This window comes from Artemia sp. Qi Xiang Cuo, chromosome 6 (assembly GCF_049724085.1).
Source record: "Artemia sp. Qi Xiang Cuo chromosome 6, ASM4972408v1, whole genome shotgun sequence".
Lineage (NCBI taxonomy): Eukaryota > Metazoa > Arthropoda > Branchiopoda > Anostraca > Artemiidae > Artemia > Artemia sp. Qi Xiang Cuo.
In genome coordinates, this window is record NC_142799.1 from 28,479,671 (window position 1) to 28,501,953 (window position 22,283).

At 33.8% G+C, this 22,283-nt stretch overlaps 1 protein-coding gene across 9 annotated transcripts in view; it reads left to right on the top strand.

Annotated features, from left to right (window-relative positions):
- The first annotated feature begins 8,622 nt into the window (after window positions 1-8,622).
- Window positions 8,623-22,283, top strand: part of nSyb (neuronal Synaptobrevin) — a 47,794-nt gene continuing 34,133 nt past the window's right edge. For all 9 annotated transcript variants that reach the window (XM_089090618.1, XM_089090623.1, XM_089090621.1 and 6 more), the window contains exon 1: window positions 8,623-8,735. In XM_089090618.1, coding sequence (XP_088946744.1) covers window positions 8,734-8,735 — 2 coding nt within the window. In that variant the 5' untranslated portion in view covers window positions 8,623-8,733. The remainder of the gene's footprint in view (window positions 8,736-22,283) is intronic.

A 22,283-nucleotide genomic window follows, 5' to 3' on the forward strand; every position in this document is an offset into this window, starting at 1 on the left:
AACACATCCGTAACTATAAATATGAATTTTCCTGCAAGAAATTGCTTAGAGAAATAGTTCTTTTCCATAAAAACTTTCTTTGATATTTTAAAGATTAGTAGTCAACGAAACTTTCAGGTGTTTTTAGAACTTGATATTTTTAGCTGATGCCTGGGAGTTTCATTCTAAATTCTCCAGGAAATTCACCCTGGAAGTTTCCTGGAATTTTCGTTCTCCTATCTCCGCTATCTACTCTAAAATAAAATAAAAAAAGTTTGTTTGGAAAGCGATTGTTTGCCCTTATCATGATAGTGTTAAATACGTTCTGAATGGTCAGAATGTCTTTATATTGTTTTTGTTTAAGTTTAAGCTAAGAAGCGGCAATGTACTAGTGCATGTGCATGATAAAATACATGGAAGAATTTTTTTGTGGGGGAGGAGCTAGATTACGGAAAAGGAAGTTCTACTATTATTTTCCCCGCAAAATTTGATCTTCCTTATTTTGTGTGGGTTATCCTTTAAAATCTTCTTTTATTATTTAGAATGTTTGGAAACCAAGTTTGAGTTTTTTTAGAGAAATTTTCTAATGCAAATGTTTGTATTTGATTCAAAAGCATGTACATCTTTTGTAAATAATCATTTGAAAATTCTCTTTACATTTGATATTTCAGGCAAAATAAAATTAACAAATAAGTCAAGACTAAGGATAAGGCGAGACTATGGGCTCTAGAAAAAAAATGATTTCATCTTTGAATTTAGAATGAAAAATTAGTTTTTTTTTAAGAAGAAGTTTTTTCAGACAGTCCAAAATTCGTAAAGAAAACAAGTTAGGGAGTCATTTCACAAACAAATTAGCGAAGGAGAAGTAATGATCGCACTTTCAAACCCGTTGTACAACTTTTCATTAGAATCACATATGTTAATTGTTGGGTCAGACAGTGTAGGTACTCCCGCTACGTTACGATTTTGAGTGCAAAGTGATATTTAAATGTATAGAAGCTGAGTTGTTGGATTTATTTTGAAGCTTTTCTAGATGTTGGTGCAGTGAGAATTACTATTTCCGTTAAGTCAGAAGGCAATAAACAGAAATCAGTAGATGTAAGAATTGTCTGTCATCTTATTTTATGCAAGAAACTTATTTACTATAGAATAAATTGGCACCTTTTATGACATAACACAATGCAACGTTAACTTTTTAAGGCAATTATCTAACACATAGCATTAATTTAAGTCAAAAATTGTTTTGATAACATCAGTTTATGGAATAGTTCACTCGAAATAATTAAAAAGGTGGTATGTTGCTCCAAAATATAGTGAAACGGGAGATATAAGAAGATCCAAGTGGCAGAGGAGAACAGTAAATGGAAAAAATGTACCGCCCCAGTCAAACTCCCCATCCGACACTGTCCTCAGCACAGATTGAGAGCAGGGCTGCCACCCGATGATAAAAAAAAATCACTAGATTTGAGTGATTTTCTGGTTGATTTTGTGATTTTCTTCAATAATCTAGTGATTTATGTGCAAATTTAGTGATTTTTTTGTTTAGGCAATATGAAAAAACCACTAGAAATAGTGATAAATTACTAAGGGTGGCAACCCTGATTGAGAGTGCCACCCGTAGGTGGATTCACTTGACACCACAAACAAGTCCCCAAAGGGCCCGAGTTTGTTGTGTTTTTTTTTTTTTTTTTTTTTTTTTTTTTTTTTTTTTTTTTAATGAACAGTTGCTAAGTGAACAAAGGTTTCTGTGAGAAACTATTTTAGTATAAAAAGCGGCGAATTCTATCTGTTTATTTAGAAAAGGATACATAATATTTGTCGAAAAAAAAAGAAAATGACAATTTTCATGAGACCAAGATAGGGTGAAAAAGGATTGAACTGATTGAGCGTAATAGGATGAGTTGCAAATATCTGAGAAAACGGGTCACACAATGTCTGTTGAATTATCGTAGTCGAAATGTCTTGGTTGATGGAACTCTATTTTTTTTGGTGTCGTAATTTGCCCTGTGAAATGTTTTTTCGGCACTTTTGAGCAGTTATTATTTATCAAAATAAAGGATTTTTTGGTGCTTAAACTGTCAAGCGTCTTGTGTACAATAAAACTTAAATACCGACCAAATTAGCACTTCAAAAAGCATATTTCTTTCTTCAAATGAAAGAAGAAAAAAACTCAGTCCCGTGACTTTAAAATAAGGCTTTTGAATGAAACCAAAACAATTTTTCTCCAAGATATCTATCCTTGAAATTTCCCGCTTAAATTTGAGCAACAAGTGTGACAAACAACGATTTCAAAAGCCTTTTTCTTACGAACAAATTGATAATCAACAAACATGAGAACAGATTTGTTTGTCAACAATGGTGGATCAACATTAATTTTCGTGAGAACACAAGTTTTTATTATTGCTTGAAATAAACGGCAAATTTTCAATGCATTTTTATGGCTAAGAAACTATTTTTTATCTTTCAAAATTATAAGTAAAGAAACAATTTTCTCCGTAGTATTCATCTTTGAAATTTCGCGCTTAAATTTGGCCTACAAGCTTGAGAAACAACTATTTCATTCGCTAGAAAACGACTGTTGATCAACAATGTCTCTCCAGAACACATTGTTGACTAACAGCGTTGCCAGAAAAGACCTCAATTGTGGGTCTTTTTCATCCACAACATTGATCAACAAGAACTATGTTGGTCGCTAGAACATATTTGTTGTTCAGCAATGTCTCGCCAGAGCAGATTGTTGGTCAACAATGTTGCAGAAAAGGCCTATAGGGTGGTTATACCTGAAGCTTACTGTATGTGCTATATCTTAATAGGTTTGTTAAAAAAGAGAGAAATTGAAAGTGTAAGGCTAAGTGTGGAAAGAGGAAAAGCTGAACAGGCCAATGCTTGAATCTCTTCCGCCTCTTGATATACAAAAGTAAGAATGCTTCACTTGAAGGCACTGTGGCCCCTTCACCACATATGAAGGCACAAAAAAAGGATCTCAATAAAGCTGTATGGACTGTTGGAAGTGGGGATCCATTTAGTTGTTTTGTCAGGAAGAATTGTAGAACATATTTTTCTGAATTAAGCATAACTATGAGTGCGTTCGAGCATTCCAAAATTGCTTATGAGACAAGCCCGATTACTAATCCTTAGCGTTCCACGAGACGTAAATGACGTCAGCAGTCCGGAGGATTACTACTTGAAACAGCCTTGATTAGTTGTCGAATAAGTTACACCTGCTAGTCCTGGAGAATGCTACATTACTGAGGAAAAATAACGTCATATATAAACAAAAAAATTAAATCTTTCCAAAAATGGAAAAATTATATATAGAAAACAAAAAGAGACAGTAATTGTGGAATGTGACACATCTGTTGTTGTTGTAACTATTTCTGGGCTATCTGCCCTTTTCAGACGTTACTTTTGTCTTCAAAATCTCGCAACCCATTTGACTTAGTATGGCACGTCATCAGGGGTTTGTAAATATGATATGTCTACAGTGGAGTACACTTGATTAATATTGTTATTCGCCTAGTTGTCTATAGTATTTCGGTTGACAAGCTGACGGATAAGTATTTGTTGTTATCTTTAACTGATTACTTCTAGGAAAGTGAATATGAAGCGGTTTAGTCGGATAAGGCATGCTCGAACCCACTATATAAAGCACGACATCTTAAGTAGAAAGTTTGGTTCTGATCTTCACAACAACTTTGCAAAAATTGATGGTTCATTTACACATTGCGGAAATCCGTGCGGAGATTCCGTCCGTTTTCGTGCTTGAAAAACTCTAGCTTTTCGTAACAATTTGGTCAAATCAGGACGGATTCTTGGCAAGATTCTTAGATGAATAAACCATGACTATGGAACATAAAATCTTTGTTGTCTCAGACTGAATTTCTTTCTTTTTTTGTCTTCTGTGCCTCCTTCGCAGTATAAGGATTAAAGCGAAAGTCAAATTAGCCAATATTCTCCTTTTAGAACTTGTCCTCAGCCACGCTGACGCATTTATTTGAAAACGTTGCGTTAAAACGTAGCGTTTTCTGGTCCATTGTTCGAAAAGATACGGACGGATTTCCGAATGCATTTCCGCCATGTGTAAAGGAACTATGAGTTTTAATCATCCGGAAACAAAGATTACTTGACTAAAGTTTCGTGATAAGAAGTGTGTTTTACTCCCATTGGTTTACGTCTGTGACGTATTTTCGTAAGCCAACCACATTATTCTGTAACCATATACCAGAAAGGAAGGCCTTTTTTAAAGCTTGAACAATCCTCCGCTGTTTCTATGCAATATTTTTAGCCTCTAAATGAACGACAAGTTAGATTCCGCCTGATTGGATCTTTTATGTGAAATTTAAGCCAGTAAAAGAAAGAACAGTTAAAGAGTCACAAGATTTTACAAGTAGTCCCTCTGTTTATCTGTGTTTTAACTTACAGCAAGAGCATTGTCCTGGCGTTTCGAAGGTAGGAAGATTTCAGTTTCGCCATCGAGTTTTTTTCCTTGGACTGAATTTTTCACAAGTCTTTCGCAATGCACTTAAAAATTTTCTCGAGTAACTAAGAGAAGACAAAAATATTCTGCGCCAGATCATGAACGAAGTCTGTTTTGATGACTTCTGAGTTGTACTTTCTGCTAGTATAGTTCAGGCTGATCCAGGTTAGCAGCATTTTGCTCCCTTTATAAAATGAGGAAAGAAAAAATAAAGGAAATCTCTTCATCTACTGGTGAATGCTTGGGACGTCTGGAAGAATCATTCTGTCGGCTCTCCTCACTGAAAGGCCAAAGTTACATAAATGAGTAATGCTTTAAAATATTCACTTACTTGACATTGCTTTCTAAAACGAAATTATTTAAATTTTTTCCCCTTCCCCTGAGGTAAGAACTTCAATAATCTAATCCCCTTCGCTCTCTTAAGAAAATCTATCAGTTCTGAACAGTGAAGAAAAGTAGGAAAATAATGAATTTTAACCCGTGGAAGTAGGAAGTTTTTGGTATCGGTAAATATGTAATTTTTGTTCAAAATGTGACTAAGGGTCGTATTTTGTTTATATATGTGATAGACCAAAGAGTACGGGTAACTGCATAAGCTGCCCATGCTCTTAGAGAGAAACTGTAAAAGACAAAACAAACATAATTAAGTTTAAAGTAATGTTTGAAACGCAAACAATTAAAAAGGAGATATAGCATACAGTTATTTGCTCAGATGAAATTAGATTGTAGATTAGCAGAAAAAGAAAAGATAATGTCTCAGTGGCGTCATTTCCTTCTTAGCTAGGGGGAGGGGGCTAAGCAAACTCTGTGGGTCCCTAAAGTGGCCGGCTCACGGTTGTTGAACAGCAAAATTTCTTCACAGTGGTTAGCACAGGCCTGTCCCAAAATCGACTAATGATAATAAGAAGCAATTTAAGTGCGAGCTTAAGTTGGAACGTAATTTACAGTATTACTGAAAAACTGGGAACGGACAAGGTCTCATTTTTCCAAAAAAAAATCAACGATAGCATCGAAATCCAACAATTTCACAAGAGCCTTTTCACTAAATATCAACTTCAGATCACTGAGCCTTTGTTCGCCCATTGTTGATCTTAAATAGGTTTTAATCAGGCTTAGTTTAGAAAAGAATCTTTCATTACTAGCCGTTGTGATAGACAGAGTAATGAATATTTGCATAATTTTTAAAACTTTGGAGTGCGCTATTGACATTGCCTTCAGACAATTTCGAATTTCAAAGAAATTTTTTGGCTTATTCGCTACAGACTCTATGTGTCTTCTCACAAGATTCATTTGCGAGGCCAACAGATTTGTGTCAATGTAAGCTTCTTTGTAATGCGCTGTTACACAAGCTAGTCAGCTGGTACTGATAAAGTGTGGCGAATCAACATTTAACGCAGAGATTGACTTTAACAGTGGAAGGGCATTCATGAAGTGGCTTTCAAATTTGGAGCACAATCTGTCTGTCAGAAAAAAATAATCCCTTCTGAAACCATTTTTGGTTGATTCTGCCACTTCAGTAAGATTATTTTTCCCAAAGTCGACATAGTTACAAAATAACGTAAGCAGGAAGCTACTTGGTGTGCACACTTTGGTCTTTTACATGAAGAATCAGAATACTGAAAATTTTGCAAAAAGTCTTCAGTAAGGCTGCGCTCACGAGAAAATTCTTTTGCTTCATGCAAGATTTCATCAAAACCATTGTCAGCTCGCATGACTATAATTTTATCTCGCGTACCTGCAATAAGACCAGTAGCTCTAGAGAAAACTAGGTCTAACTCCTGCAGCTGCTCCAATAGAGTTCGTGGGGGTTCAGACACTGGATTCTGTCTCAGACTCTGTCCAAGTTTCCCGTTCAGAATGATTGAAAGCTGAAAATAGGAACTATCGAGCAACACTTTCAGAACTGAAAACGCCTATTTAGGTGACAATTGTGAATTTTTTATTTCTGAAAATACCTTGGACTTTCAACCATTCTGAGTAGGAAACTTAGACAGAGTCTGAGACAGAATCCAGCATCTGAACGCCCACTTTGTGGCACAAAAATAATTTCCGCTAAATGGAGTATAAACATAAATTAAAATGTATGAAGTCTAGTTGCGAGTCTCTGGGCCTGAACTGCCGATTCTCCTTCCCTACATGTTCTGGTAAATGATACAACGGCCAAAATACAGTCGTATCTATTCAGTACTTTGTTCACCGATCTATTCCAGTATGTCCACAATGTAGTAAATGATTACTCGAACTGAGGAACAGTTATGCCAGCGGCTTTCTGAGTATTGACAAACAGTTGGTGGCGTGTATTGCTACTCGCGATAAAACAGTACAGCTCTTGAAGAAAGAAGGAGAAAGTTGCCATTCACATCAAGTTCTGAATGGAATCACCAAACACAAGGCTGACGCCCTCTGGATGGTGAACAGTAAATTTGCCCCTCTCCATCGTAAATTTTCTTGAATTGACACCAACTGATAAGTCTAAGTTTTTCTTTCAGTGCTTGCTCAGGTTGTTCTTGTGTAGCTCTTATTTTTTATGTTTTTTTTCCATGTTATTCTCACCTTTTTATAAGTTGGTTCAAGCTAAGACCCCCCCCCTGCTTGATAAAGCCCCCCCTGCTTGATAAAGCCTTTTGTTTGTGAAGTCAAAATATTTGGTCTTTGATTGTTGGTACAATTTCTTTTTAAATCTCTTATTAACAAATCTTGTCCTTTTTCATATTCTTATTATGTTATGATCTTTGGTGAGTGAGATTACGCACCGTCCTTCAAGATTCTTATCAATTCTTTAAATTGTCCTTTTATATAATACATTTTTCTCACCTTTTCTGAAATCTAAAAAAAAAATTGGTGTGAAATTCGCACTTTGATTTTTCAAAATTCAAGAAGCTAAATTTAAAGACGATTCAAGAAACAAAATTCATCAAATAACTATTTTGAATTAAATAAAATTTCAAGTTTAATGTGTTGACTGGAGACAAAGAAGAAAAAGTACCAGGAACTTGCAAGATCGAATACGGACTAGTGTATATTAACACCAATACATCAATGGCTACTAGGAACGCAAAAGTCCAGTGTTGTACAAAATGGTGTTTTATTTACAAAATACAGAAACAGAGAAGACCTGAGTCACACACGACTCAAAAAGAGTCATAACAGATTCAAAAACAGACTCAAAGAAATACAAAGTATGTAATACGTATATATAAACGATATGACTGCTCCAGAATCATGTCACCGACATGTATAACTTTATTACGAATCCTTGGTCAATTACTTTATTGTTATGAAAGTTGGTAACAGTGACTGTAACAGAAAGGCAACAAAAATGTGTCGCGATATATAAAATAGGAACAATAAATAAGTATGTTTGAAAATAAAGCTCATAGTATAATGATGTGAAGTAAAGCTCTATAAGAAATGGATTTGTTTTAACCGAGAATACATTTAAACACTTTTTTTCCACGCTTAAAATCAATAGAAACTGCGACAACTGATTTGGGGCCCCTCCTGAAATAAGGGTGGGACTACAGCCCCAGCCAGCCCCTTTTAAATGACACCACTGTAATGCCTATATTTAAAAAAATTTCTATCAAGAAAGTGACCTTACAAACAAAAAATAATGGTCTCATAAAAAAACTTTCTTCTCAAATAGCCACTAAAATAAAATTTAATTTGATCAAACGAAGAGTTTTTAGAACAGTATAAAATGAATTATACTTTGTAACTCTTGCAGCAAACTAAAATATGTCATTTGCCTTATTTACTACTGTATTGTTTAAAATTGAGCCATAAGCGGTATTCACATTATTTTAGAACACTTCGCCGAAAACAGAAATGCTATCCTCTAAATGACACCACTGTAATGCCTATATTTAAGACATTTTCTATCAAGAAAATGACCTTACAAATAAAAAATAATGGTCTCATAAAGAAACTTTCTTCTCAAACAGCCACTAAAATAAAATTTTATCAACCGAAGAGTTTTTAGAACAGTATAAAATAAATTATACTTCGTAACTCTTGCAGCAAACTAAAATATGTCATTTGCCTTATTTACTACTGTATTGTTTAAAATTGAGCCATAAGCGGAATTTACATTATTTTAGGCAGCTTCACCGAAAACAGAAATGCTATCCAGAATTTTGCTGAGTGACAACTGTGATCATGAATTTGCTGATCGATTACCCGGATGTCACACTTCTGTAGCTTCTGAGAAATATAGGCTATTCACTCAATTTTGGCAAATTATATATTCTTTTTTTGTCTAACTTATTACCGGGAATATGTAAGTTTTCTTATTGAACATATCTGCATGTTTTAAGTAGCTATATTGCCTTTATCTTAAAAGCAGCTCTCTAAGTAAGACCAGACACCTATTCATAAATTTGATGGCCAGCAAACCTTGATAAATTTCTGTAAATTAGATATTTGCCAACATAACTGGTTTTTGACAACCTATTGAAATTTTGACAAAACAATATTTTACCTCAATTTTTCAGTTGTCAGTTTCTTTTTCTGTGGCTTTAGTTTTGAAAATGCAATTCCTGCTATTTGAGCAGGATTTTAAGCCATATCAATGGTGTTTTTTCAAAATTTAGGAAATATATTTGCATATACCTTTGAAACCTTATAAATTGGGATTGAGCTAAGTTGTGAAGCTGAAAAGAATTTTGAAAGGTCAAGACCCTCTAGAGAGAGAAGGAGTAGAGGTAAATACAGTAAATTTGCAGGTAGCACAATAATTTAGCTAGGATGAAAGTAAATACATCACTTGATGCCTTTTTTATGCTCTTTCATAATTCAATAATTGCTTTTATTGCAAATTGCATCTTGAGCCCTTAAAAGGGCCCCAAACATAGGATTTATTTGAATTATGAAAGAACATAAAAAAGCATCAAATGATGTTTTGACTTCCATCCTAGCTAAATTATATGGTCCACTACAAAGTTGCCATGAAATTTACCCCCCCCCACCCCCTTAATGTGCAAATAGCCTATATACCCTGAATAGGAATATACCCTGAATTGCCAACAGCAAAGTTTCAAATTTTCAAAATTCAGTACTTTTTTTGTTGATGGCATTTGAAAAACTTGAAACATTAAGAAAATGGTTTACATTTGTGTTGCCCAATAAATGAGGTTTGAATTGTTATAAATAAGTATTCTTGGAATATTCTATTCGGTAAAATTCTACTTTAGCTACTTTTGACTATCTTGGAAAGGGGTTAGGTTAAGAAAATGAAACTTTCAGGGATAGGTCTACAGGCTAAAGTATGTCCTGGGAAGATATTTTGAAGTACCCACCTCCACTCCTTCTCCCTCTAGACGGTCCTGACCTTTGATGACCTTTAAAAATCTGTGTGTTATATAAGTGAAACCTTGCAAAATAGATCTTCTGCTTAAATGAAGTACAACAAAATTATTTTCAGCTTCACAACTTTGCTTAATCCCAGTTTATAAGGTTTTAAAGATATGCAAATAAATTTCCTTAATTTTGAAAATAAACTATTTATATCTCTTAAAATTCTGATCAAATATTTGAAATTGCATTTTCAGAGCTAAAGCCAGAGAAAAAGAAACTGATAACTAAAAATTAAGGTAAAATGTTGTTTTGTCAAAATTTCAATGGGTATAGACCTGTCATGTAGGCAAATTTCATGACCTTCTAGAGGAAGAAGGAGTGGAGGTAGGTATTTCAAAATACCTTCCCAGGACATACTTTAGTCTGTAGACCCATCCCTGAAAGTTTCATTTTCTTAACCTAACCCCTTTCTAAGATAGCCAAAAGTAGCTAAACTAGAATTTTACCTACTATTCTTACCTTAAATCGCACTTGCTAGCGATATGGACGAGTCCAGTGTACGCCAGTTAGTGATGATAGGGCTGTGGGACATCAGCACAACTTATGTCCCGAACAACTTCTTGAACAACTTATTTATAAACTAGTGATATGTTTTTAAAAAACTTTACAATAACTTAACTACTGTTGATAACTTCTTTGTATGGTTACAAAAATGAAATACCTATTGGGCGCTGTTAAGGGCTCAAGATGCGATTTGCAACAGAAACAATTAATGAATTATAAGAGAACATAATAAAAAGCATCAAATGATGTATTCACTTTCATCCTAGCTAAATTATTGTGCCACCTGCAAATTTACTGTAAATACTTCAAAATACCTTCCTGGGTCATACTTTAGCCTGTAGATACATCCCTGAAAGTTTCATTTCCCTGACCTAACCCCTTTCCAAGATAGCCAAAAGTAGCTAAAGTAGAATTTTACTGTAAACATACCTCTTGATGCCTTTTTTTTATGTTCTTTCCAAATATAATAACCATTTTTGTCAGAAATGAATTTCACCCCCACCCCTATATATACCAATTCAGGGCATAAAAAAAGGCATCAAGTAGTATGTTTACTTTATTCATAAGTCAGTAATATGAACTGCAAAAAATTTTCCTTGATTATAATTTAGTTAAAGTTTTGGATTAACTCACCAATAGGATAGCTAAGAAATAGGTATACCTGTAGAGTCAGAATTTCATCCTGAATCCAAATAACCTACAACAAGCCTCTGAAAAAAGGGAGATTTTCAAATTTCTTTGAAAAAAAAAATTTAATCAAAATTAAAACACATTCACAAATATGTAAAATATGCTTTGCTGGTAAAAGAATAGAATGGAGAATTTTATTAAAGTTGAAATTTTTTGTTCAAATGCTTGTTGTTTTAGCAGTCATTTTTCCTTTTTTCTAAAATTAATTGAAAAAATAAAAGATTTTCCAAGAAAATAGCTTTTTAAAGAAAGAAGAGTGATATTAAAACCCAAAACAAGCAAAAAGAAAATCATATAGTAATTCAGAATTTTATTATAGTTTAAAACTTGTTTCAAGTCTACTTTTACTTTAATTTTGAAACCATAATTCCGATAATTCAAGCAGCATTTTAATCATTTCAGGATTTTTTTTTGTATCTTAAGACACTTTTACAATTTTTTTCAAAGGAGCAATGCTAAAATTACTTGCTGGATCTACTTAGGGCTGTAGATCTATTTCTAAAGCTTCCACTTTTATAAAATGAAGTCTGTCAAAATTCAAATGTCTGTGTCTTTTTGAGGAGAAAAGGGTAGGGATGGCACCTAAAAAGATTATTTTGGCTTTAAATAAAGATATTCCAGCTTATACTTGATTTAAATTCATGGGTTTTAATCTATGCCAATGTAAAGTATGCACACCTGGAGTTTTGAAAGGCTTCTACTTCAATGTAAGCAATATTTTTAATTGCTCCAAAGTAGATGTCATAAGTGGACCAATAACCAGAACTTCCAAAAACTGCCAAAATTTTAGCATTTTCCTTAAAAAAAAACTAGGGAAGTTTTGGTGGTAGATGCCCCAATAAGTGCTGCTGGTCAAAAGGTAGCATACAGTAGTGATAATTTAACAAATAAAAAAAAAAGTTTCCTGATTTTGATTTAACTCTATTTTTTTACTCAACATTTTGAATACACAGTTCCAATGTTTTGTGTTGAATTTTGCATACAAGAGGTATTTTTAAAAATTCTTTAAAACCTTTTAAATAAGGATTCAGTAAAGTTATAAGCTCATAGCATTTGCTAGTCAAAGTTCATTCATGGTCAGTGCCCTTTGTGGGGGTGGGGAGGGGTTATTCATCAAAAGACCAAGGCATGATTTAGGCTCTGAATCTGTTTATTAAGTTTTATTTATCTACCTCAACTACTGTTCAAAATAGTAAACAAAAGGATAGAACATGGAACTGGGGAATTTTGTAGACAGTTAAAAACTTCCAATTAAAACAAATTATTCCAAAACATCAAAAAATCTGAAAATGAACCAAACTTAAAAAAAAAACAAATTCAAACTTAAAAAAAAAAACTAAAACTGCTGTGAATGAAAAAATGAAACCTAAAAAAAATTTTAAAACTTAGACAAATAGATAGAGCCCAAAATAAAAGTGGAGCTTAATCCAGCAAAGGCTAGATCATTCTCTGTATTTCAATGAAAATGATTTGTATTTTGAACTGTTTATTTTTCAACAGCAGACAGTTCCAATATGATTAAGGGTTTACTATTAAAACTATGGCTTTACTGACAATAATATGTATTTTAGAGCTGTAACTAGATCCCTAAAAGCCAATAAAACTAGAGAAGGTCCCAAAATTAGCTCTCAAGTGTTCAAAAGTCAATTTTGCAAGAGTAAATTATGCCAATACACCAGCCTAGTAGTATTTTTGGAGTGTTAGTCTTCTGAAGAATGATTTCAAAGCTACAGGGTCCAAGTCTTCTTCAGGACAATGATTGATGTGAATATTGATCATGATGTTCTGTTGTTTATACTGTAGAAAAAAAGCATGGATCAGGTCCATATTGGTCCTTTCTTTGTTGTCAGTAATATCCCATTTTCCCTTCAATTACATCCCTGTCTTTTTGACTCCCTGAGGCTGTGGCAGCCCTGGTATCTCAAGCAGGTTTTTTTTTCAAAATGTCAACAAAAAAGGCTTAAATCAGAATACTTATCAGGATTACAGGGAAGGAAAAAACATATCTTTGCTTAATTACATCTGTGACTTTCAATTTGATTTTGCTCTTTTAAAAGGACACTTATTTTTTGAAAACCTTTTCATATGGTTCTATTTAATTCAAAAGCATATGAAGTAGATGCCTAAATATAAATTGAAACAAACATTTGCAATTATTGAAAGAGTCTGTTTTGTTTGTTGAACTCTTTTGAATTGTCTAATCAACTAATTATATATGTATTTAAAAGGAAGAAAGTATTGATTAAAATTTGTTGTGTATCATATTGTTACTTTTATGGGAAAACTTGTTTAGTCAAGGCTCAGGCCACAAGACCCATTGCCACTGAATGCATCTTTTTAAACTCTTTCCCATTATACTAATTGCTTCTTTGCAAATTTTATGTTGCACCCTCAAAGAGACCCTTAAAGTAGCACCTTGTTCTACATTAGAAAATGGTTACCAGAAATTCTGAAAACTACCTTAAAACAAATGTAATTACTTACTTATGCTGTTCCTCTAAGTGTTTTGCTTCACTTTATCCAGCTGTCACCTATCATGGGCAAATTGCACTAGATCCTCAGAACTAACATTAGTGTTAACAAGGGCAATTCTTTTTCCCACCTTAAATTGCCCCAGAGGGATCTTTTTTTGCACCACAGTCATTATTTCATATTCTTTGGAAGATCCAAGTACCCTCCCCCCCCTGTGCATGATTTTAACAGCCAACCCTGACATCAATCCATCCCATCTTGACAATGTGTTCCACAAAACACCTGGGCATCATGATCAGACAGTAGGCAGGCTGACCAGTGGCTGGATTGTGACTAAAATTATAAAAAAGTGGCCCCCCTCCCTCTTTGTCCCTTCTACTCTCAGTGGTACCAGAAGAAGGTTATCACCACTACTGTATATCATACTACTAAAGCCTAAGTTGAATATGCAAATTAAGCTCAAAATAAACAAAAATATTTTGCTATTGAAGCATAAATGAAATGCAGAACAACCAGAAATTAAATAAATAATCATAGCAAACAAATATACAGTAGGTACTAATTTAAATGAGTAAATGAATCTAAAAACAAATGAAACACAAATAGTTTACTATTGTAGCATAAATGAAACCCAAAATGAACAGAAACTAAATAAACAATCATAGCAAACAAACATGCAACATGTACTTATATAAATGAATAAATTAACCTTAAAATGAATAAAGCTTTAATTGAATATGCAAATCAAGCTTGAAACAAACAAAAATCTCTACAAAGAAGAGTTTGGGTTTTACCTCCTTCTCTCACTGTAAAACTCTAAAACCTACTGCATCATTGGTGCTTTACTGAAAACTATATGAGTCTTGAACAGTCTTGAAAAGTACAAATTAAATCAAATTGGATGTTTGATATATAATGCTATTAATTTTTGAAAGATCATCAGTTCAAGATTTTATTTCACTGTTTTCATTTTCAATGCTGCAATAACTGGAAAAGAAAATATTTGTAAGATAATTTGTTTTCAGTGAAGCACCAATGACATAGTAGGCTTTAGACTTTTACAGTTAGGGAAGGGGGCAGTATCCAAACTCTTCATTTGTAGTCAAGCTATATTTGTCATGAACAGTCTTAGAAAAAACTAATAAAATTGAATATTTGATATATAACGATATTAGTTGCTAAAAGCTCATCAGTTCAAAATATAATTTTACTGTAATTTTTATGTTTATTTTCAATGTTGTACTAAGTACAAAAGAAAATATTTGTAATATAATTTGTTTTCAGAAAAGCCCCAATGATGCAGTAGGCTTTAGACTTTAACAGTGAGAGAAAGAGGCAAAACCCAAACTCTTCTTTGTAGGGATTTTTGTTCCTTTCAAGCTTGATTTGCATATTCAATTTAAGTTTTGCTTATTTTAAGATTTATTTACTCATTTATATTAGTATCTACTGTATGTTTGTTTGTTATGATTATTTAATTTCTGTTTGTTTTGGGTTTCATTTATGCTTCAATAGCCAACAAATTTTGTTTGTTTTGAGCTTGATTTTCATATTCAACTTAAGCTTTACTCGTTTTAAGACTTATTTATTCATTTATATTAGTATCTGCAGTATTTTTTTGGCTGTGATTGTTTATTTAATTTCTGTTTGTTTTTGGTTTCATTTATTCTTTAATAGTAATCTCTGGTTGTTTTGAGTTTGAATAATTGTAGGTTTCTATTTCTTCTTATCTTCAGTTTAATATGGCCTTTACTTTTCTTTAGACAACTTCTTTTTTGGAAAGTTTTTTAAAATTAATTTCTGTTTGTTTATGACTGCCAAAGTTTCAAGTTTTTTGAAACTCCCTATTTAAAAATAATTTTTTTTTATTCCAAAATAAATTAATAGTTTTGGTAACAACTAATAAATTAAACTGAATGTTTGATGTATAATGATGTTGATTGCTGAAAGCTCACCAGCTCCAGATTTTGTTTCACTCATGGCTGGATTTAAAGCTTTGATACTTCTAGGCCCATTAGGCCCAAACCTTTTTGCAAGATTTTTGGGAAAATCCCCAAAACTTCAGGAATAGTGAAAGCTGCAGGGCCTAGTGAGCCTATTGGTAAATCCTGGTCTGGTTTCACTACAATTTTGATTTTATTTTCAATGTTGAAATAAGTACAACAGAAAATATTTGTAATGTAATTCCTTTTAGTCAAGCGCCAAATACGAAGTAGGCCTTATGCTTTTACCGTTAGGGAAACGGGCAGTAGCCATACTCTTGTGTGTAGTGAAGATACCATTCAGTAGAAGTACATAACCCCTACTCCCTGAAAACAACCACAGTCTAACAACCAATCCTTGATCCACATCTCACTTGTCTTTGAATTCTGTTCTCCCAATTTTTTTAATAAAAAAAGGTAAACTAATTTTGCAGATATTTGTAGCCACTTAAGTAAGAGAATGATAATTTGAAGTAAGAGAATTGGTAAGTGAAAGAATGATACTTTAACCATTTGGGAAATGGATAGTAGCCATATTCTTGTTTTTTAGTAAAGCCAGCATTCATTAGAAGTACATAACCCCAGTTCTTTTGGAAAGAATTGAAAAAAAAACAACTTTTGGAAAGTTTTTTTTTATTAAATTTTGTTCTTTTTTATTGCAGAAACTTTTAAGTTTTTAAAAAACTCCTTATTTCAAAATATGATTTTTTTTTCTAAACATCAAAGTTTCATCAAAGTATCAACACTAGTATCAAAGTAACAATATTAAAGTACAAAAGCATTAAAATAAAGAAAGAATCAAAGTAAACACAGTATCAAAGTGACAATAATTAAGTTCCATAACTCAGAGCCATTTCCCTGGAGTGGGGGGGGGGGTCAACCCAGAAGCATAGCTATTTGACCTTTGAACTTTTTTGAACAAAATGGCTCTCAAAATTTTGAGCAGATTGTCTTTGGGAAAGTGGGGTGTGTGCTAGTTGCCCATCAATCATTTTTGACTCTTAAAAAACAGCTAGAACTTTCAATTTCCAATTGACTGATCCCCCTCCAAAGTTAATACACCCACCCCTTCCACAAAAATCTTATATTCTAATAATGGGCAACTTACATAAGTTACAATCCTTGCCCTGGAGGCTAGGGAGAATATCTCAACCCCTATGTTATAGTAATTTGATTTTTGGACTATTTTGAACAAAATGCTATTTATAATTTTGTATAAGATGCATTTGGGGAAAAAAGGCACGAGGGAATATGACATCATTTCTTATACAATCCTGAAAAAGGCTTATGCCAACTTTGTCTTCAATTGGCCAATGGCTTGACGCCAGCTTGATTTTAATTCAAAAAACCAAAAGAATTAAGATCAAGTTGCCATCAAGCCATTGGCCAATCAGAGGCAACACTATAGTGTTGCCTATAGTAAAGGTCATATGGCTCCAATGTTTTATTATTTATTTTTTTTTCCCAGAGGCATTTCATATGGAAGGGGTCGTCATAAAAACTTCAAAGGGGACTCATTTGATTGGAAATTGAGAGTTCTAGTGCCCTTTTTAAGGGTCAAAAGTGATTGGAAGGCAATGAACACCCCTTCCACGCCCACCATTTCCCCAAACACATGCAATCAAAATTTTGAGATAGGCATTTTGTTCTATGTAGTCAATTTCCAGATAGAAATTGTTTTTTGAGGAGGAGACTCTCCCACCGCCCTTGGGTGATCTTTGAACTATTTTTAACAAAATGGCTATCTAAAAATTTTTATTGTATGCATTTGGGGAAAAATGGGCGTGGGGGGGGGCTAGTACCCCTCTGATCTCTTTTGACTCTTAAAAAGTGAACTATAACTTTCAATGTCCAATCAAATGAGCCCTCTCTGAAGTTTATACAATCATCCCTTCCATCAGGACCATATATGCCCTTGCGGCATAACTTACAATGCCTGCCCTTGGGCCCTGAAGGGTGGTGTCAACACTGGAGTTTTTTTTTCATAGAACTATTTTAAAAAAAATTGTCCATCTCAAAGTTTTTATCAGATGGGTTTTGGGAGAAAAGGGCGTGGAGGGGGAGGGGGGCTAGTTGCCCTCCAATTACTTTTGACTCTTAAAAAGTGAGCTAGAAATTTCAATTTGCAATCAAATGAGCCCTCTCTGAAGTTTATACAAGCATCCCTTCCATAAGAACCATGTAATGCCCCCAGGGCATAATTTACAATGCCTGCCCCTGGGCCCTTGGGGTTATGTTGTCGCCAGAGTTTTTGTTATATGATCTTTGAACTATTTCAACAAAATGGCTATCTCAAAATTTCTATTGGATGCATTAATGAAAAAAGGCATGGGGGGGGGGCTAGGTGTCCTCTGATCACTTTTGATGTTGATCACAATGGTGGTGGGGCAGACTCCTATAAGAGTTTCTTTTTTTCTCTGTATGATCAGGGAAAAAGTGGACCCTTGGGCATTTGAAGACCACATCTAATCACACAAACCACATCTAATTGCACCAGTCTTCCAAACATTTACCAAGCAATTTGTCTGTATTTATCATGTAATAGGCCAAAGATTTATACTTTGATTCTCATCTTGTTTGTAGTTTTTTTTTTTTTACAAGTAAAACATGCTGCCAATTGATTATTGGTGAAGATAAGTTCTTTGGTTTTTAAAGTATGACTAAGAAGTTGTGTGGTGTTAATAATTTTTTTATCTATATTTTCTTATCTTATGCTTTTCATGTCGTTTGTACACAACAGGTTTAAAATTAATAAGTGTGTTACCATCATCCTGTTATAAATTATTGTAACAATTACTGTTGAATTTTTTGGAATAAATAGAAATAGGGAAAATCTTCTAAATATTTGAGCACTTGTCTGTTACTTCATTTGGGAAATTATTGCAATCTGCTATCAAGTTTTAGACTTTTCATTTTATTTAGTTTTTTCCTGTTTTAAGCCTTGAGAAATGGTTTTGATTTCTGTTTACATTCTTTAATTCCTTAGATTGGTTTCATGATAAATTACGTACGGTACACGTATTTCGAAAAATTGTAGGCAACAGTTTTTTTTTTTTTTTTTTTTTTTTTTTTTTTTTTTTTTTTTTTTTAGTGTACTGTGCTTTGTTCTGTGTGATTTTGTCCTTTTGTTTTTCCTTACCCTACTGGTTTCAGTTTATTTTAGGAACATAGTGGAGTCTAACCTCCTTGTTTTTTTGTTTTTTTTTTCTTATGAAAAGTGTGGAATTCAGAGCATGGGGGAGGGGTCACAAAGTTATTGGGGGGATATTTTTCCCATTTGTTTTTAATGAAGATGCAGTTTCACAATACTTTCCAATTCGTGGGCAGCAATTTTGGATTTCCTAGAAAAAAATCGTCCATGGAAATACTGAAAAAGTTGTTTTCAACATTGGTGGTGGGGCAGACTCCTGTAAGAGTTTCTTTTTTTCTCTGTATGATCGGGGACAAAAATGGACCCTTGGGCATTTGAAGATCACATCTAATCATTGACTTTTCTGGAGGGATGTAAAGGGGTCTTTTTCTCATCAATTGGGTAAGTGCCCTGGACCAATGGGACATGAGAATGATGGCCTTCAGAAACATATTCTTTGTTGCCAACCTTCAATCTGCTTGAAACTTAAGGGACAGGCTGTTTGAGCCAAATGAACTGAGCAGGTGGATCTCCAGAAGTATCCACCACTACTAAGCCTTACCTACCTTCTGCACCAAAGTGTATGTAGTCACTTAAAATTTTAGACTACTGTACTTAATAGGCTAGGCACTAACAGGCTTCAAAGTTTCATTGGTCATAGATTTCTTCTCTATCACAATAAGTGACAATTAAGAAAGAGGTTAGAATAGGGAAGGTTTTAGGATTGGGGAATTTGTCTTCACCCAAGTGGTTATGCAATGACAATAAATAATGATGCAACATAGTGGCGTACTTGTTACATTTTGAGGCGGAGTATGGTAGCCTTAGCCCATACATGCTGCCAGGGATGCCATGTGAAGGGGCTGGAGGGATATTGGCTTCCCTAGATTTTGAAGTACCTTTATTTACTATTTTCATTGGATTTTTTTGTATCTTCATTAAAGAAAAAAACTGCAAAATTGTCCTCCCACATTTTGAAAAATACATTCTGGGTCCCTCCTCTTCATTTTTGTGAAGTGACGTCACTGCGTTGAGCAGTTTTAGGATTACAAACCTAGATGGTGTTTGGTTTTATGTTTTGCAACAAAGTAATAAACCATAGCTTGTATACATTAAATTTTTTCAACTTGCCCTGTTGATCTTGTAGTTGTATTAAGAACACATCATCTTAAGAACATTCATCATGAGACATACTTTTTTTAAATTTTTGAGAGATTGATGACTATGGTATTTACAAGTGGGGAAGAAATGAAACGAAAATGTTACCTCTATATCACTTTCATTAGAAAAGCTGATCAAAGATTCCACAGCGTTAATCTAGAGGTGCTTTACCTGTTACGCATTTGAAATATTTGTATATGTTAGCTAATGTTTTTCAGTTGTCAATTTGTATATGTTAGCAAAGGTTTTTCTGTGGTTTCTCCAAAGATTGATACCGTCTCATAAGAAGCACATGATAAAAATAGGAAAATTGAAATTCATTTTAATTTGTCTTTTATAAACCATAACCAGGCTTGTTATATTTTTAATTAAGGGATAAAGCATTTGTAATAAGCAATATCTTGTTTGTTTGAGCCAGGCATGTTATGGGTAGCTTATTTGTTTTACAAAATAAAGACTAAATTCTTGAAAATAAGAATGGGCTGGTGGAGTGGAGTGGTGCCAATTCCCCTTTAGAAGACACAAGTTAAAAAAAACTGCAACACTTTAAAATAATTTAGATCTTTCTGGTAAAAAAAAGTCACACCTTTGTTGCTTTTCAGCTTTTTTTTCTCTCCTCTTATCACCATGAAAAGTGCTCTGCAAGCACCCTTGCCTTGAAAGGTTATATTTTATAGAAAGTCATGCCTACCCATAGTATGACTTGTACCACGTGTTTATATCACCGTCTAAGACAGGGGTCTCCAAACTTTCCAGCCTTTGGGCTACACTGATTACTCCAGTAAGTTTTGAGGGCCAAAACCATATTATCATTTTTGCCGGTTATAAAAAGTGAAATAGTCTAATGATGAAAAAAAGCCCGAAAAAGTACGCAACGTTTAAAAAAGGCTGCAAATCGGATTAAAGCCCGCAAAAAGGCAACACTGCATATTATTAATTTTCCTGACACGAGATCTGATGGACACAAGCAGGAACTCACTTCTAAATGGCAGTTATTGGAATATGTAAGAAGGCTAGTGGCGCAACCACAAGTCAGTTCCTATGACACTGTTGTGAAATAAAATAGTGCGTACCTCCTTAAAACGTGTTTGTGCGTCTATAAGTTTAAGACATCTTTTTAACGGTATTTAATTTGAATTGATGCCTTTGTGTGTGATTTAGTAGTATGGAAAAGAAGCAAAAAATTGACAGTGAATGCAGAAAGTTCAAAGATCAGTGGAACAATCAGTATTTCGTAATTGAGTCCAGTAACAAGACGCTATGTTTGATTTGTAATGAAAGCATATCCGTTCTCAAGGAATATAACATTAAACGTCATAATGAAATAAAACATTTTCAAAATTACTCAAAATATACAGGAAGTTTGTGGACAGAAAAATTCGAAGCTATGAAGTGCGAATTGAAATCGTAGCAGTCTTCACTTACAAAACTCAAAACTGAAAAAGAGGCTGCAACTCGTGCCAGCTTTCGTGTGGCTCTTGAAATTGCAAAACGTGGAAAACCATCCACTGATGGAGAAATGATCAAAGAATACATAATTACAGTAACCGAATAAATGTGCCCTGAAAAGGTAAATTTATTAAAAAACTGTCAGTATGTCAGCAAACACTGTGGCTCGAAGAGCAGAAAACATCGCTGAAAATATATCCTCTCAACTTTCGGACAAAAATGGACATGTTGAGTGGTTTTCTTTGGCCTTGGATGAGTCAACGGATGTGTCAGATACTGCTCAGGTGTTGATTTATACTTGAGGAGTAGATAAAATCAACAAAGTGCATGAAGAACTTCTTGATATGTATAGTATTCGTGGCACAACTGTTGGTACAGATATTTTTCAAGGAGATGAAATGGCCATTAATCAAAAGAACCTTCTATGGAAAAACTTGAAATATATTACAACTGATGGAGATAAAAACATGAGAGGGAAACATAAAGGAGTGGTCGCTCTTGTGTTAAAGGCTGTAGAAAATGACGGTGGCTCAAACCCATTAGTCTTACATAGTATCATTCATCAACAGTCTTTGTGGGGAAAATTTTTGGATATGTCTGAAGTTCTAAAACCAGTCATATAAACTGTTAATTTTATCAGATCTTTTGGGCTGAATCCCCGAAAATTCCGGCAATTTATTGAAGAGATTGGAGAAAATGGCTTACCTTATCGTACTGCCGTACGTTGCCTTAGTTGTGGGAAAGTCCTTCAGCGGTTTTTTGAACTTCGAGCAGTGATCGAAATTTTTTTGAATGTAAAGCACCACCCTTTTACTGAATTACAAAACAACGCATGGCTGTGGAAGTTAGCATTTTATGTTGATTTGACAAAACATGTGAACGAACTGAATTTGAGATTGCAAGGAGAAAACCAGCATCTTCCTGATTGATACACTAATATCAAATAATTCGGGAAGAAATTGATACTGTTTCAATGAAAACTATGAAGTAAATGTTTTTCACATTTTAAAACATGTGAAATATTCAGCCACACTACTGAGCTGAGTTTCTTATCGATTTTGCAATCGAAACTTTGAGCGCTTTG